The sequence below is a fragment of the Lynx rufus genome, unplaced genomic scaffold (genome assembly GCF_022079265.1).
Source record: "Lynx rufus isolate CCGP_SWC_20201006 ecotype Redwood Valley unplaced genomic scaffold, mLynRuf1.p SCAF_6, whole genome shotgun sequence".
NCBI classification, from domain to species: domain Eukaryota; kingdom Metazoa; phylum Chordata; class Mammalia; order Carnivora; family Felidae; genus Lynx; species Lynx rufus.
Window position 1 is genome coordinate 16,292,675 of NW_025814878.1, and position 19,140 is coordinate 16,311,814.

Below are 19,140 nucleotides of genomic sequence, written 5' to 3' on the forward strand. Positions count from 1 at the left end.
TTCCATACATAAGTATTACAGGTAATGATTACAATATTATCAATGCCTATCTCCTTAATGTTTTCATTTTTGACCCAGTTTTCCCAAAGCAGACAAAGGTCTGGTCGGCTCTACCCCTTTTGATGAAGTGGCTTGAGCCAGTTCCTTAGGCTTTCTGTGCTTCCCTCACCTGTAAACCAGGAACAGGACAATTACGTGTGCACTATATTACTGTGAGGTGTGAACGAGATGATACATGACGTGCTCAGAAGACTGCTCGACGTCAGTCTGGGCCATCATCCATGAAGAAGGGAATTACTTAGCACAGCAAAAAAGTGGATACAACCTAGCTGCTCACTACCAGGAAAAGAGTTAATAAGTAATCTGTGATACAGTGCTCGAAGACAAAACTCTTTTTGCCATAGGGAAATCTTCAAAATGTGTTAGTGAAAAAAGTCACGATGAGTAGAGGGGCTATGATCCCAAACTTTGATAAAAGGGAAAAAAAAGTGTAAGTAGAGGAAAATGGAAAACGGTATCGGTGTTAACAGTGGTCATGTCAGGATATGGAATTATGAGTGTCTTTTATTTTCTTCTTTTTCTCCATTTTCCAGTATTTTCCACACTAAGCATTAATTTCCTACGTGATACTTTTTAAAAAATGTTCCCTCAAAAGAATTTTCTGCAGACAAACAAAATAGCTCGAAATGAGAAATCCCAGGCCATCGTGATTGCCTAACTTATGCAGCCACCAGTGACGGAGGAGGCAACATCAGCGTCTGCGTTTATCACATCCAGTCTGGGTGCCTCACTGAGCATTTATGACCCTCCTTGCTCCAGGGCCAGCCTTCCGTTCTAACTTGATTTTCTGCTCACACCCCAACTCGTTGCTATGCTTTGGGCCATTTGTTTCCGAAGTATGTCTTCTGCATTTTCCTTTTCTTATCTTTGTTTGTTCCATCTTCAATTTTTCTCCACTGGTCAAAATCTAGCTCACCCTGAAAGCTCATCCCGAATGCCTCCACCCCCATGAAGCTTCCTCTCTCTCAGGCTGACACGTCCTCCATAAAGCCTCCTGAGCAAAGATGATTTTCTTGTATTCCCTTAGGACTTTCACTTCTAATTGTTAAATATTTGACATAATTTTTAACTGCCTCTTCTCTTAGACTTTTAAGAATCTACGGGCATAAGAAATAACCATGCATAATAATATGTTCAATGAATGAATCCTCTGAACACCCACGGCAGCTGCTGTGTCAACTTCATACATCACATGCTTTCTTGAATCAGAGATCTTCCCGCACACGCTTATCTTCTCCTAAGATTGTGACTTTTGCACACGTATCTCCCCTGACTGAATTTAGAACAAAATGCTGTACCTGGAAGGTACTACATGTTTATTTTACTCAAGAGAGGTTAAGAATGAAAGCCAGAGTTTTAGAGAGTTCACCGCCAGCTAGATGAAAGACAATAATAGGATTTATGTGGAAGGCGAGTGACACCAAGTGGCCTAAACTACTGATTATCAATCTAGAAATAGCAAAGCCCAGCAACCACAATTTTTTAAAAGATTCTCCTATTCTCAAATACACTGAGACCGAGCTGAACAGAAACAACGGACAGTAAGATGCAGATCTGATTTATATCAGAGCCTCTTTATATTAGTGAAAGGCAATGTTTTTCTCTAAGCCTTAAACATTTTTAAGAATTCATCTCCCCTGAGATGAATATACTTCTTATATGTTCAGCATGCTTTCTCCCCAGAATGACTCCAAATGAAATGTTAACTAATTTAAAGGCATACCAACCAGAGACTTTATATTTAAATGTAAGCAGGTGACACTACAGGAAAAGACAAGGAATTCAATTTTTTTTTAAATGCTTATTTTGAGAGAGAGTGCCTGTGCACATGGGGTAGGGGAGAAAGAGAGGGACAGCGAGAATCTCAAGCAGTGTCCAGGCCATCAGCACAGAGCCCAACACAGGGCTCGATCTCACAAGCTGCGAGATCATGACCTAAGCTGAAATGAGGAGTCAGAGGCTTAACTGACTAAGCCACCCAGGCACTCCAAGAAATTAAAATTTAAAAGCATCTTAAACCTGAAATAAAACAAAAACTACCTCTTTTTTTTTTTTTTAACATTTATTTATCTTTGAGAAACAGAAAGAGACAGAGCATGAGCAGGGAAGGGGCAGAGAGAGAAGGAGACACAGAATCCGAAGCAGGCTCCAGGCTCTAAGCAAGCGGTCAGCACAGAGCTTGATGCAGGGCTCCAACTCACAAACTGTGAGATCATAACCTGAGCCGAAGTCGGACACTCAACCGACTGAGCCACCCAGGCACACCAAAACAAAAACTACCTCTTAAAGCTAATTAACATGACAATTCTAATTCACATGCCAATAATTTAAGTGGGAAATTACAGAATCAAGATATCTACTTTTCTCCCATATATTTCATTCAAAAAAGTGTTTCTCAAATATCTCATATGTGCTCTAAACAGTTCCAACAGGTAGAGATACAGCAGTAGAATTAAAAATAGACAAAGGAGACAGATCCTAGCCTTCTTGAAACTTAAATTCCTTTTTGGTGGTGGGAGAAAAGTATATACAGAATATTAAATGGTAATAAATTCTATATTAAAAAACTACAAAGGGGGAGAGCACATGGGTGGCTCAGTAGGTTAAGCATCTGACTCTTGGTTTTGGCCTAGGTCACGATCTCATGGTTTGTGAGTTCGAGCCCCATGTCAGGCTCTGCGCTGGCAGCACGGAGCCTGCTTGGGATTCACTTTTTCTCTCTCTCTTCTCTCTCTCTCTGCCCCTCCCCTGCTAGAGCATGCATGCTCTCTTTCAAAATAAATAAGTAGACACTAAAAAGTTTTTAAAAAGACTACAAAGGGAATTATGGAGGGTTTAAGTTTAAACACAGAGGTTGGGGGGGGTCACTCTGAAGACGACACTCAATAAAGACCTGAAGGGAGTGAGCAGTGCAGGTCAGTGGGGGACTGTTTTGGTCTTCAGCCAAAGGAGCAACAAGAGCCCTGGGTCAGGAGTGTGCAGGCCTGTTACCGCCTAGAACAACACAGGGGCGCCTGGGGGACTCCGTCAGTTAAGTGTCCGACTTCAGCTCAGCTCACGATCTCAGTTTGTGAGTTCGAGCCCCGCGTCGGGCCCTGTGATGACAGCTGGGAGCCTGGAGCCTGCTTTGGATTCTGTGTCTTCCTCTCTCTCTGCCCTTCCCCCACTCATACTCTCTCTCAAAAATAAATAAACATTAAAAAAAATTTTTTTTAAAGAACAACACAGAGGTGGTGGTGGTATAGAACCCAGTGTGAGCCATGTTAAAAAATGTGCCTTTTACTTAGCCACATCACAGTGGTCATAAACCACCATAACTCGTCGAGAGCAAACATAATACTATTTTGCTTAGACCTACTGGCTATCAATCTATTTTCTGATATATTAGAATGGTGTCTATAACATTCTGCCTAATGTCAAGTGCTGGGACATATCACATCCCAAGACACATTATGGGATGTGTCACATACTGTGACATGAGACTTCTGAGTTGTAGTTTAGGACTTTTTCACTTACGCTTTGCTGCTACTTTGAAGAAATTACTTAGCCCAAGCCAAAAAAACCTCTTCCTTTATTTTCACCCTGACACACTGTCTTCTCGAACCGTTCCCAATCGTTTTGCAAATTTACTAGACCAAGGAATGAAGGCCCTATCTCCACTGCTGTACTCAGACCGGACTTTGCACATTGTCAGAGTTCTCTAATCATGATGAATTTAGAAATATTCCCTCCTGGCAAGTAAGGTTCAAGCTCAAACTTAAAAGAGGGCTTTTCACTGGAAGGGAGGCAATATAATCTTTGGAAAAAATAAGGAAAGAAACTATAATAGAAAGAATTTGTCTCTCCTGAAGGACACTAATCTATAATTTAGAAAAATAGCAAGTTTTACCAAATAAACACACGTACAATTTGAATTTATTTTTCTCTAAGTGAAAACTAAAACCCCATTGTTAAGTTTTCACAGATCAGGAAAAAAATGAATAGATTGGGCTTACAGGCCTGTAGGGAATCTTTTTCAAATGTCCCATTCCATTTTTAGCCCATGATAAACAACTCATGAGGAATTTCAAAACTACAAAAGCTTTCTGGTGTGGTGACTTTATAAGCTTTGAGACTGGCAGTTCCTGGTCTGATTCTGAGAACTTCTTCAAAATATGACTTCTGATCAGAGGCAACAATATGGTCATGAGTGAATTCACATTGCCTTCATAGCATAATGTTGATCATAAGAAGAATGCCACATTTATTAAGGCAGCTCAGTGCAGAGGGGAAACACATGTAGGTTTACCGGTCGTGTGCCTTGAACAAATAATTTCTCCTCTCCGAGCCTCTTTCCCTTTCCACAGATTAAAACATTCGGGAGATTATTAGGAGGATAAAATGAAATGGTTCTAGCACATAGGAAGTGCTTTAATGGTGGTTATGCCTTTTTGCTACTTGGAAGAAATTGTTTAGTTCTAGCAAGGAAAATTTCCCTTTTTTTTTCTTTCCCAGCTTTATTGAGATATAATTGATTAGAACATCATGAAGGTTTAAGGTGCACAACAGGATGGTTTGATACACATATATCTTGCAAAATAACTACCACAAAAAATTTTTACACATCCATCACCTCACATAGTTACTTTTGGTGGGTGTGTGTGGTGAGGATATTTAAGATCTACTCTCTTAGCAAGTTTCAAGTATATAACACAATATTTTTAACAAAAGTCCCCATGCCGTACATTAGATCCCCGGCACTTACAACTGGGAGTCTGTACCCTTTGACCATCATTTCCCCAATCCCACCTTCACCTAGGACAACCACCATTCTACTTCCTGTTTTTATGAGTTCAGCTTCTTTTAGATTCCATATGTCAGTGTGATCACACGGTATTTATCTTTCTCTGTCTGAACTATCTCACTTAGGATAATGATCTTAATGTCCGTCCGTGTTGTCACAGAAGGCAGAATTTCCTTCTTTTCTATGGCTTCATAACATTCCATCATGTCTATATGCAACGTCTTTAACTCTTCATCCAGCAGCAGACACTTAGGTTGTTGCCATGTCTTGGCTCTTCCATTTTCTTCTCTTATTTTCCACACCATACCTGACACACTGCTATATCCCATTCTTAACCTCTTTTCAATTTCACAAGACCAGAGAAGGATGGCTCTAGACCGTCCTGTTCTAATCGTATCTGACTCTGTATATCAACAGAGTTATCAAATCCCGATAAATTCGGAAACGCTCCTTCTTGGCAAATAAGTGTTAACCTCAAACAAAACCACATATCTTTACACCCAAAAGCAACACTGTATGTCACAGCTTTCTTCAACCGCCAACAAATCCCAAAGCCAACAGTGGTTCCCTTCTGGTCCCTCATCTGATAGCCGACTCGCTCGCTCCGACTCACCTGGCCTAGCTGGGACCACAGTCGGGGATCCCAGGGCCCTGTTCTGCAGCAACACTCTCACGGCACTGGTTACAGTTGGCTCTTTTTTGGGACTCATCTGAGCCCTAGCCTACAGGAAGAGCAAGAGAGACGGGGAACAAGTCTGTAACCTCAGGTAGCACTCAGGAGGTAAAGCTGTTGCCACTTAACCAGTAGCAGATGGGGGTCAGCTCCAGGACATGCTGCACCCACGGGGAGGGGACACACGCACACCCTGTACCCTCGTTCGCCTGTCCTCCTGCCGGTTCTCAGAGTCACGTCTGGGTTTTGGCACTTGCACTCCATAATCAACCCCTGAGGGGAGTGGTGATATGTTAATCCTGTAAAATTCATTGTATGGAGACATAAGAAATCACTTAATGTCAATAAGGACAGTTATGGAACATTTTAGTTGTTCATTTTACTTGAGGATGATTTTGTTTTTAAATCCACGAACGGAGAAGAAAAACAGACGTTGGCAGGCAGCACATGTTTTAAACACAGAATTCCATCATCTCCACACCACGCCCCTCCCTGCCGCGCAGCGGTAGCTGAACAGTTACATTAATACAGAATAAGGACCCGAAGGTCCTTCGGGGGCTTCCTACCTAGCTACCGGTCCCAACATCTCCATGGCAACTACTGTATAAAGATAACCTGCTACTCCAAGTGAGAGTTCTCACGTGGGCAAGGATAGCCGCGGGGCTACAGCAGGCAGCTCATCCCCAAGCAGACAAAGACAGCTATTTCCAGAGGCCCGTACTGGTCTCTTTTGGTGAAGGCTATAACACATTTTTAAAGTTGATTATGTTTAAAATAGAAACACATTTCAGCTGTGCTGTTAACAGCCCTTCAGCAGTAAGATGACCCCTCCCGTCTTGCTCCACTCTGAATGGGCCCCACTATGAGCCCGGCCCCTGAGTGGCGAAGCTGGCAGAAGACAAACAAGGGCTGCTGTTCAGATACACTCTATGGGGAGTTTCCTCAGAAAGCAGCTAATTTTTCTTCTGCGCTCCCAATCACCACTTAGTTCTGGAAAACAAGGAGAGGAACAGGGCCAAGTCACTGGTTACACTCAGGACGGCCAGCTGGCCTTCTTCAGGAATAAAAAGCACTTCCGTTTGCTGCTTCCCTGGGCTCCCTTTGGCCCCACTAATGTGACGAACTTCGTGAACTGGTTAGAACATTTCGAAGAAATGTAATGCGCCCTTCCCTGCTTTAGAAGGTGTAGGTAGAGTTTCACTTAGAAAACTTTTCCGGGGCGCCCGGGGGGCTCGGTCGGTTGAGCATCCATCCGACTCTTGGTCCCGGCTCAGGTCATGATCTCACTGTTCGTGGGTTCAAGCCCCACGTCGGACTCTGTGCTGACAGCCTGCTTGGGATTCTCTTGCTCTCTCTCTCTCTGCCCCTCCCCCACTAGCGCTCACTGTCTCTCACACTCTCAGAAATAAATGAATAAACTTTTTAAAAAATTTTTTTTAAAAAAAAGAAACTTTAAGAAAGAAAACTTTTCCAACTCAGTTGAATTCAAGCCCAAAGCATCATATACCCCCCAGATTGTGGTGCCTGTCCCACTGACAAGAGAGGATGGCCAGAGAGGAGGAGGAGGGTGGGGCAGCGTGGAAAGAGGAAAGGCAGAGGAGACCTGTGTGCAAGCCACTTTGCTTATGTTGTCTATAATCCTCACGACAATGTGGCAAGGTACGGATTAAAGTGAGTCTCAAAGAATTTGTCTAAGTTTACCTACGGATAATAAATTAAAGAATTGAAAGTCAAACCCTAACTAGTGATTGCAGAATCTGGGTTCCTTCCACGCCGCACTGCTCCCATGCTATTGCAGGTATAAAGATTGAATCTCTACAACTATATTTATCATAACCACCCTGCCTGCTCCACCAATACATCTATCTCCTGCTTCCTGTGTTTCTTTATCTAGATGTATAGTATACTACCTTCTCGGGCTCCGAAGCTAAAATCCTTGTCAACCCTGATCCTCTTTTAGCCCATATCCAATTGGCGTCTCAGACCCCCCATTTTCAAATTCTTCCTCCGCATACAACCCGTTAGTCCTCTTTCTCTGGGCCCGCATTCTTTATCTGTTGCTGGGACTCCTAACCGTGGCCAATCCATCTGACCACTAGTGGCAAAGGTGATCCTTCTAAAACACCAATTGTGTCACTCCAGTCTGCACTATTCAACCCATTGACACTGCCCACAGAATGACACAGGAGGCAGGTCACAACCAGACAGGAGAGCTAAGAAAGGCGATCTGCAGAGAGGGGAGCTAGCAGAAGCATGCCAGGAAGAAGAGACAAGTTGAGAAAGTGGAGAGGACGACTTCCTGGGTTCAGGGGGGACTTTCCAGTTCCTGTGTGAGGTCCTCAGATTTGAGGGCATCTCGCCATTTCCTCTTTTCCTCCTCTCTGAACTGACTCGAGTGGAAGCCCTTCTAGATCTGATGCCCCCTCACCCGCCCCTTCCCCCTCGCACACAGGCACTCCTCAGGCCACAAACTGGATATTTTGTGTGTAATATCCTCCCCGACCCCCACTCCAGGCTGCTGAACCCATCTGATATTCAAGGAGAAAAGCTGCTCTTATTTGAAGGCTCCCATGGATCACACTGGCCTCTTCCTCCATAGCGCTCCTGCACAGGTCAAATCCCACAGCTTCCGACTGCCTCGTTTCCAAGCCCTCCTCCACTTCTGTTGAATTACAAATGCTGATCAATCAGCACCTAGCACAGTGTCTGGGACAGAATAGACACTCAGTAACCGTCCACTGTGTATGGAGACAGAGCTCAGAGTCCAGAGTCCGCGGGATATGCTACTGTTGGACAAGCTCCCACCCCCTATTACATACTGGATTTTGTGGAAATCTTTCTCAATGTTTCATACCCTCAAGTATTCAGGCCAGTTTAATCTTTCCTTGGCATCGGAGTCATGTTATGAGACTAACAGTCTCCATAGTATATCGTAAGTTATATCCCTGGGGCCGCTGATGTGTGTGAAGCTGTTTGCCGGACCTCAGTTCTGTTTTCATTAGTCTGTTGTCTTCCAGATCAGCCCGTCCATTTACTTACCCGTACCTATTTGTAACAGCCTGTTTCCATTCATTTACTTTACCTTGCTGATTCTATGGCTTTAAAGAAAAGGCTGCAGACCCCTCCTCTATCAGAGAACAACACAGACGACCTACAGCACAGGTCTTCCTTACGACAGCTTGCCCACTCGGCCAGCCCCGCTTCAGGTTCGCAGTGCTTTTCTGGATGACTAAGGCTGATAGTTACTGTTGCATACATGCACAGGGTTTTACCGTTAACACTACAGAAACACTACTTATATATTCAAGGCTTCATCCTGAGAAGCTTCAAACACTGTAGAAATATTTTTTTCTATAATATCCAAAGGTGCTGCTAGCTAGAAAGCATGCCTCAAAAGAAGCCAACTTCCATGAGGATGAATGACAGTGAGTAGCGACCTTGATCCTTATACTTCTGGGGATGGGTAATTTCGGTTCCCTAGCAAACCCTACCTGCTCACCCCGAACACGCAAGGGCACGGAGCCAACACCTGGGGAGAGATAGTTACCTGCACCCTGGATGCCATTTTGGCTGCTGTCTGGGCTGGATCAAAGACTCGGCGAGAAGACTGATCCTTGCAGAAATTAATACGCCGGCTGGCTGCGGTTTCATTAAACCTCCTCATACAGTATGGGCACTGAATATAATCTAAATGCAAAGATAACAACAAAAGGCAATCAATGTTTCAAAAACAACCCTGGAATGGGCTATATGAAATGAAATAAATGAGATATGACCTCTGCTCCAACATAAAAGAGCAAAAGTCTCAGACTATGGTTTGAGACAGTGTTATGCCCGAGGGAAAGGTGTACAAAGGCGGAAATAAAGGACAGAGCATGGGGAGACATCTTTCTCCTGTATACATTTATTTCAATTAAATGTGTCTCTTTAAAATGTTTATGTGGTATTTTCTTTTTTTTAATTTTTAAACTTTTTTTTTAACGTTTATTTATTTTTGAGACAGAGAGAGACAGAGCACGAATGGGGGAGGGTCAGAGAGAGGGAGGCACAGAATCTGAAACAGGCTCCAGGCTCTGAGCGGTCAGCACAGAGCCTGATGCGGGGCTCGAACTCACAGACCGCGAGATCATGACCTGGGCCGAAGTCGGACGTTCAACCGACTGAGCCACCCAGGTGCCCCATATGTGGTATTTTCTTAGACAATAGACTCATTATATTTAGGCACTTCTCAATTAAATGAGATATTCAGTGAATCCTTATGTAAAGAAAACAGTCCTAGGATCACAGACGGTTGGTATTGATGACGGTGAAGAACACAGAAAATAAAAAGCCCAGGCTGTGGTACTGGGTGGGACGGAAGGTCACCAGAGAGGTTATGGGGCTCCTCTTGCTCTTTATAGAAGGAGGAAGGTGTTTCAAATTTGGGGGTGTGGGGGATGGGATTTGAAGTCAGTGTCACTGGCAGAAAAACACACTACTTCTGCAGTGGTTGATTTTTTTTTTTTTTTTTTTTACTCAACTCCTAAATAAGGAGGCAAATAATAAGTTCAGGAAGGAGGTAAAGGAAAAAGAAAAAGGTGGGGTTCAAAAAGGAGAAAGGGGAAAGCAGGAGGAGTGGTAGGAAAGCTTCAGGGTCAGAACCTCCCGGGCAGCTCTGTGGGCACCAGGACCCTCTGTGCTGCTGCCCACTGCTCTCCGTTTGGCCCTTGTTTGTAATGACTAACCAGTGAGCGAAATGCGATGTGCCAGAACCACGGCCTTTGTAGAATGAGGAGACGTTCACGGCAAAGCCATTTTGGAGCCGACCCCTCTGAAGTGCGCGGGAACGTGAGATTTTCTTTTTGTTTTGTTTTAGGCACCGGTAAGGGATGACAAAGTGGATAGGAGCACTAGAAGAGAGTAACATTCCCCTTCCCCCGTGCCAGGAAAGATCTGAGATAGCACCGACCTTACGCTTGGTACGGAAATTTGGATTAGTATATAGTCACCCACATCCACATCTACATGGGTGCATGACTGTTTGAAGCAGTGATGTCTTCAAGATTAAGAGACTTTTTGAAGGCATCTTCTAAAACAATTTGGGAGAGTTTTGTTGGAACAAATCATTTCCTAGAATGAATACTAGTAAAATGTAGTAATTGGCATATATAAGAAATTGGAATATAACAGATGAGCACTTCGCCTAACCTTTTATTTCACATCCTAGAAGGCAGTATGTAATCATCAATTCAATCTGTATTGAACACCTATTACGTGCCCGGCACTGGTTTATAGTTGGGGGCACAACGACTCTGCAGAAACAAAGTTTTCCCACAGTGGTAAAGGTTTTTCCCTTGAACAGAATAAAATAGGGCAGCATTGGGACATGATGAAGGCCCTGCAGCCTGCCTGACTGGTTTTGCACCTGAGCTCTTCACCTGCTACATGCGAGAACATCGGCAAGTTACTCAATATCCCTTAAGCTTCGATTTCCCCAGTCCCTACAGCACCTATTTCATCAGGCTATTGTGAAAGTTAACTCAGATAAGTCACACTAGGGCTCAGTACAGTGGGCAGGTGGAACATCCTATTACTATAAGGAAACAGGCCCAGCAAGCTTGCGTTTCCAACTACCAAACAGGAATGAAACTGCTTATAAGAGTAAAATTGGAAGTGCCATTATTGTGCAGAATTCATGGTGGTGATGGAGAAAGCAAACCTATAACTCTTCTCTTGCTTTGGTGGTTTCTTGAGTTTTACCAGCTGAGAGTCAAGGCTTTGGTCAGAAATGCTGCTAACACAAACCCTACTCAGTTTGTGCAAAGACAGTGATCGTGGCAGTGACTGGATGGCTTCTTCACTCCCACTTGTTTGTTCATTGATTCACTGCCACCCTTCTGTGTGGCGCTGTATGCCATCAGGGACACAACAAAGCTGAGGTGTATTTCCCTGCCAACAAAAATCTCAGAGAAAACTAGAAGGCTAGGCAAAGAAGTAGACAAGTGCCACTCATGATGTAAGCTTCTAAGGAAGCACTGGGTCCTCCAGGGGCCCAGAGGAGGGACAGGAAGTCAAGACTTAAAGGGGCAGAGGAAGGGGTGGCTTGGGTGGCTCAGCTGATTAAGCACCCAACTTCTACTCAGGTCATGATCTCACGGCTCCTGAGTTCGAGACCCACATCGGGCTCTGTGCTAACAGCTCAGAGCCTGGAGCCTGCTGCAGATTCTGTGTCTCTCTCTCTCTCTCTGCCACTCCCCCACTTGTGCTCTGTCTCTCTCTCTCAAAAATAAACAAACATTAAAATAATAATAATAATAAAGGGGCAGAGGAAGAAAACTTCAAATACTCTGAGAATGGAAAAAAAATGGTTTTGCAACAATAATCTGAACACAGCATGACTGGTTTACATGGTCCACCGTCATCTCAATCTGAGTCCCCTCTTCCTCTATCAATAATGGTGTCGTGGGGCGCCTGGGTGGCTTAGTAGGTTAAGCGTCCGACTTTGGCTCAGGTCACGATCTCGCAGTTTGTGAGTTCGAGCCCTGCGCTGGGCTGACAGCTCAGAGCCTGGAGCCTGCTTCGGATTCTGTGTCTCCCTCTCTCTCTGACCCTCCCCCGTTCATGCTCTGTCTCTCTCTGTCTCAAAAATAAATAAACATTTAAAAAAATTAAAAAAAAATAATGGTGTCATAAAAGTCACTATGTGCTATTTATTTCCAAAGTAATGATCTTTAAAGTCTGACTACAGATGGGTTCTTAGGACGACTATGGGAAAGGTAGCCAGATCTCAAAAACATTCAGCAAGCATCATTTTTAAAATGTAAGCATTGTGTTGAGTGTCCATGTCTATGAAGCCTGTGAAATGGGCACTAAATGTCCCAGGCCTCACTGAAAATCTCAACTGCAAATATTCTCTATCATTGTTCCTATAAAGTATCACAGCATCCTGGAAAGTTGAATGATTAGCACATTTACTTAAGTTGGGAAGAATTACAATAAATATACGCATGTCACAAAAACTGAGTCATGAAATCAGGAATCATGCTGAGAAAACAAGGAAATGATCTGCAAACTCATGCATAGTAGGCCGCATTATATATAACCCCAGTTATAACTGTATATGTTTTCTAGTATTTAAGACTGAGAATATACGGACTAATATAAAATCCTCACATAGTCTAATGGAATAGTAATGAAAAATGTGCTATTTTAGATAATCGTTTTGTTTGGTGCCTAAAATTATACTAAGGGCACAGGGAAGAATTTAATTATAAAGCTATGTTTTAGCATAAGAACATGAGGGCAGAAAAATAAATTGTACATGTGATGAGACCTTACAAAGAGAATTATTTATTTTAAGGAAACAATAATCCCCACATTTTAAATCCAATGTGGAAATTAGAGAAATCCACACAGCAGGACAGCTGACATAGTTTTGTTTATTTGACTAAAGAACTATAAAGTAGCCATCAACCCTGTAGCTTCTGCTATTAACAGGAAATACTGCTCATAAAAGATGTTTTTTGTTATATAAGGCTTGTTGCCAAAGTATTATTAAAATCACAGCCATAGATCTTTCTACGTTCACATTATTTTAAGCTATATTTTCATTAGCACCCAGCAAAAGTGAAGCAATTATTAAGATTATTTTCTGGCACACCAGCACACCCACAACAGTTGTGGCCAGGCCTCTTAGCCAGCTGCGCTGGGAGCTAATCCCACCCACCAGCACGCCCACAGCAGCTGCAGCCAAGCTGCTCGGCCAGCTATGCCAAGGGCCAGCCCCGCCCAGCAGTGCACTCACAGCAGTTAAGGCCCAGTCACAACGAGAGGGCACAAGCAGCCCACAGAGAGCACACTCCTGGAGCTCCTGGTTCTGGTGACCAGGGCGGATTGCACTACTGGGTCCTATAGGCCTTCTACACAAGACATCTACCTTCCTTCAAGACCAGGAAACATAAGTGACCTACCAAATACATAGAAACAAACACAGAGAATAACAAAAAAAGAGAATATATGCCAAACAACAAAAAATAAAAAAACAGACAAAATCTCAAAAACACACGCAACTAAACAAAATGGAGATGAGCAATCTCCCTGATAAAAAGTTCAAAGTGATGTTAACAAGGATGCTCACTGGACTTGAGAGAAGAGTGGATGAAGTCAATGATAACTTCAACAAAGACAAAGAAAATGTAAGAACCAATCAGAGAATAGAATAACGAAATGAAAAATGCACTAGAGGGAATCAACATAGATTAAAGGATGCAGAAGAATGGATCAACAATCTGGAAGACACGGTAGTGGAAATCACCCAAACTGAACAGCAAAAATAAAAAATAATTTTTAAAAATGAGGATAGGTTGGGGCACCTGGGTGGTTCAGTCAGTTAAGCATCTGACTCTTGATTTTGGCTCAGGTCATGATCTCACAGTCATGAGATCGAGCCCCATGTCAGGCCCCATGCTGGTTGTGAAGCCTATAAGGTTCTCTCTCTCCCTTTCTCTCTGCCTCTCTCTCTCTCTTTCTTTCTCTCTCTCTCTCTCTCAAAAGAAAAAAAAAATGAGGATAGGTTAAGGGACTTCTGGGACAACATCAAGCATTTTAACATTCGTATCATGGGGGGCCCAGAAGGAGGAAAGCAAGAAAAAAGGGCAGAAAATTTACTGAAGAAATAAATAATTTTGAATAATTTCTTCAATAATATTGAAGAAACTTCCCTAACCTTGGGATGAAAACTGACATCCAGGTCCAGGAATCACACAGAGTCCCAAATAAGATGAACCCAAAGAAGTCTACCAAGACACGTAATAATTAAAATGTCAACAATCACGATAAAGGAAGATTCTTAACAGCAGCAACAGGAAAGCAACTAGTTACATACAAGGGAATCCTCCACATAAGGCTATCTGCTGATTTTTTAGTTTCTGCTAAAACTAAAGTCATTTAGTCATTAAAGTTATTCTGCAGAAACTTTGAAAGCTAAAAAGGGGTGGCATGATCTATATTCAAAGGGCTGAAAGGAAAAAAACCTATAACCAAGAATACTCTACCTGGCAAGGTTATCATTCAGAATTAAAGGACGGATAAAGAGTTTCCCAAACAAAAGTTAGAGTTCATCACCACTAAATTGGCCTTACAAGAAATGTTAAAAGGACTTAAGTGTAAAATAAAAGGCCATAAGTAAGAAAGTAAGAAAATTATGAAAAAAAACAGTTTCACTGGTAAAAGCAAACATATAGTAAAGGTCAATCACTTATAAAGCTAGTATGAAAGTTAAAACACAAAAGTAGTTAAATCAGTTACATCTACAACAACATGCTACTACTAAACAACCAATGGATCAACAAAGAAATCAAAAAGGAAATCAAAACACACCCTGAAACAAATGAATTTGAAAACACAATGTTTCAATATCTTTGAGAGGCAGCAAAAGCAGCTCTAAGAAGGAAGTTTACAGCAATATAGCTTACCTCAAGAAGCAAGAAAAATGTCAAATAAGCTATCTAACCTTACACACCTAAAGGAACTACAGAAAGAACAAACAAAGCCCAAGTTAATAGAAGGAAATAATAAAAATCAGAGCAGAAATAAATGAAATTAGGACTAAAAAAGCAATAGAGAAGATCAATGAAAATAAAAGATGATTCTTTGAAGAGATAAACAAAATGAAGAAACTTTTAGTCAGACTCATCAAGGAAAAAGGAGAACTCAAATAAAATTAGAAATGAAAGAGGAGAAGGTACAACCAACAATATAAAGATACAAAGAATTACAAGGAACTACTATTGAAAATTATATACCAACAAACCGAACAACTTAGAAGAAATGGATAAATTTCTAGAAGCATGAAATCTTCCAAGACTGAATCATGAAGATATAGAAAATCTGAACAGACCATTTACCAGTAATGAAATTGAATCAGCAGGGGCGCGTGGGTGGCTCAGTCAGTTGAACATCTGACTTCCACTCAGGTCATGATCTCACAGTTTGTGAGTCCAAGCCCCGCATCGGGCTCTGTGCTGACAGCTAAGAGCCTGGAGCCTGCTTCAGATTCTGTGTCTACCTCTCTCTCTGCCTTTCATCTACTTGCTTGCTCTCTGTCTCTCTCTCAAAAACAAACATTAAAAAAAAAAATTAAAAAAAAAAAAAAAAAAGAAATTGAATCAGCAATCCAAAAACTCTGAACAAACAAAAGTCCAGGATCAAATGAATTTGCAGGTGAATTCTACCAAACATTTAAAGAGTTAATATCTACCTTTCTCAAACCATTCCAAAATACTGAGGAGAAAGACATGCTTCCAAATTCCTTCTATGAGGCCAGCAACCTGATACCAAAACCAAAGCTACTACTACTACTACAAAAAAAAAAAAAAAAAATTATAAGCCAATATCTCTAATGAAATTTAAAGCAAAAATCCTCAACAAAATATTAGCAAACCAAATTCAAATTAATTCACATTAAAATAAGTAAGTCACAGAGAGGAAAAATACAGCATAGGGAATATAGTCAGTAACACCAATAATTTTGTATGATGACAGATGGTGACTACATTTACCATGGTGAGCACTGAGTAATGTACTGAATTGTTGAATCAATATGCTGCACACCTGAAACTAATATAACATTGTATGTTAACTACATCAGTAAAAATAACTAAATAAAAATAAAAAATGTTTAAAAGATCATATACCACAATCAAGTGGGATTTATTCCCTGGGTTGCAAGGATGGTTCAATATCTGCAAATTAATCAATGTGATACAACATGTTTAAAAAAATGAAGGATAAAATCCTTCATATAATCCTTTCAATAGAGGAAGAAAAAGCATTTGACAAAATTCAACATCCATTTATAATAAAAACTCTCAACAAAATGGGTACAGAGGGAACATACCTCAACATAAAAAATGCCATATATGGCAAACAACATCATACTCAATGGTGAAAGGTTGAGAGCTTTTCCCCTTAGATCAGGAACAAGACAAAGATGTCCACTCTCACAAGTTTTGTTCAACATACTACAAGAAGTCCTAGCCACAGAAAACAGACAAGAAAAAGAAATAAGAGACTATTAACCTGGTAAGGAAGAAATAAAACTGTCACTATTTGCAGATGACATACTATATACATAGAAAACCCTAAAGACTGTTAGAACTAGTAAATTAATTCAGTAAAGTTACAAGATACAAAATTAATATGCAGGAATCTGTTGCATTTCTATGCACTTTAAATGAAGTAACAGAAAATTAAGAAAACAATACCACTTACAACTTCATCAAAAAGAATAAAATAAATAGGAATATATTTAACTAAGAAGGTGAAAGACCTGTACTCTGATAACTATAAAATACTGATTAAAGAAACTGAAGACAACACAAATAAATGGAAAGATACACCATGCTCATGGACTGAAAAATTTAATATTGTTAAAATGTCTATAATATCCAAAGCAATCTACAGATGCAATACAATTCCTACCAAATTATCACTAGCATTTTTCATAAATCTAGCATTTTCACAGATCTAGAACAAATAACAAAATTTTTATGGAACCACCAAAGACCCTGAATAGCCAAAGAAATCTTGAGAAAGAAGAACAAAGCTAGAGATATCACAATCCCAGATTTCAAACTCTATTACAAAGCTCTAATAATCAAAACAGTATAGTCCTGTCACAAAAACAGACACAATGGAACAGAATAGAGAGAAGAAGGCAAGAATATACAGTAGGGAAAAGACAATCTCTTCAACAAATGGTGTTGGGAAAACTGGATGGATACACACAAAAGAATGAGAATAGGCCATACTTTTTTTTACACCATATACAAAAATAAACTCAAAATGAATTAAAAACCTAAATGTAAGACCTGAAACCATAAAAGTTCTAAAAGAAAACACAGGCAATAAACTCTTGGACACAGGAGTTAGTAATATATTTTTGGATCTGTCTCCTTAGACAAGGGCAACAAAAACAAAAATAAACTTGGACTATATCAAACTAAAAAATTTTGCACAATGAAAGAAACCATGAACAAGACAAAAAGACAACCTACTGATTGGGAGAAGATATCTGAAAATGATATATCTGATAAGGGGTTAGTATCCAAAATATATAAAGAACTCCCAGAACTCAACACCAAAAAAATCTGATTAAAAAATGAACACAAGACCTGAATAGTCATTTTTCCAAAGAAGACATACAGAAGGCTAACAGGCACATGAAAAGATGCTCAACATCACTAATCAGGGAAATGCAAATCAAAACCAAAATAAAATATTACTTTACACTTGTCAGAAGGGCTAGAATAAAAAAAGACAGGAAAAAACAAGTGTTGGTGAGGATGCAGAGAAAGGTAACCCCCAAGCACTATTGGTGGGAATAGAAACTGATGCAGCCACTGTGTAAAAGAACATGGAGATTCCTCAAAAAATTAAAAATATAAATACCAGGGGCGCCTGGATGGCTCAAGCTAACTCTTGAGTTTGGCTCAGGTCACGATTTTATGGTTGTGAAATCAAGCCCCGCCTTGGGCTCAGCACAGAGCATGGAGCCTACTTGGGATTCTCAGTCTCCACTCTCAAAAAAAAAATAAATGAACATATATATATATATGGAGAGAAAGAGATAGAGAGGGAAGGAGGGAGGGAGGGGGAGAGGGAAAGAGTGAGAGAGGGAGAGCGAGGGAGGGAGGGAGAGGGAGAGAGGGAGGGAGGGGGAGAGGGAGAGAGAGAGAGACCATATAATCCAGTAATTCCATTTCTGGATATTTACCCAAAGAAATGAAAACACTAATTTAACATGGATGGACCTAGAGGGTAATAAAACAGAGAAAGATAAATAGCGTATGATTTCACTTATACGTGTAATCTAAAAAACAAATGAACAAACAAAAAACAGAAACAGACTTATAAATACAAAAAACAAAGTGGTGGTTGCCAGCAGGGGAGGGAGGTGCGGGGATGGGCAAAATAGGTAAAAGGGATTAAGAGGTAAAAACTTCCAGTTACAATATAAGTAAATCACCCTTTCAATAAAGGATGAATCTTAAATAATAATCCTAAACAAAGGATAAAGAAAAAAGGTCACCTCACCAAAAAAATGTTTTTTAATTTTATAAAAGGAATCTGTAAGTTTCCTCACATTAGAAAACAAAACAAACACCAGACGCAATACAAAAAGCATTACCGAAAGCATCCTATCCTACTCCTTTTCTGCTTCCTCTGGTTAGGAAGGAAGGAAGGAAGGAAGGAAGGAAGGAAGGAAGGAAGGAAGGAAGGAAGGAAGGAAGGAAAAAGGCAGATTAAATTAATCAAGGAAAACTAACACAAGAACAGAAAATTAGGACGTGCTCTGTCAATGGGTAAAAGACCAACAACACCCACAATGATCGATCTCAACACTATTATAGTGGCCCAAGTAAAATATACTTTATTTTTCACATAGAGCTCTAAAATTTCATTCATTCAGCAACTGAAATAATCTCCTGTGTTAAGAATAGTCAAGGTAAGCTCTTTTCACACTGGAAAATTATTACAGCCAACATAATCCTTTACTCCACATTCCTGTGCACTTCAGTACCAAATAGTTTCATCTTCCCCTCAAAACTTAAAAATAAGTAAGAAGTAAATCAGTCATGGGGAT

At 40.8% G+C, this 19,140-nt stretch overlaps 1 protein-coding gene across 1 annotated transcript in view; it reads right to left on the reverse strand.

Annotated features, from left to right (window-relative positions):
• The window catches only part of ZC2HC1B (zinc finger C2HC-type containing 1B), a 32,259-nt gene that overhangs the window by 2,473 nt on the left and 10,646 nt on the right, over positions 1–19,140 (reverse strand). Inside the window, exons 5-6 of the mRNA XM_047102991.1 lie at positions 9,064–9,203; positions 5,457–5,565 (exon numbers count right to left, since the gene is read on the reverse strand). Of these exons, the coding sequence (XP_046958947.1) occupies positions 5,457–5,565; positions 9,064–9,203 (249 nt within the window). The remainder of the gene's footprint in view (positions 1–5,456; positions 5,566–9,063; positions 9,204–19,140) is intronic.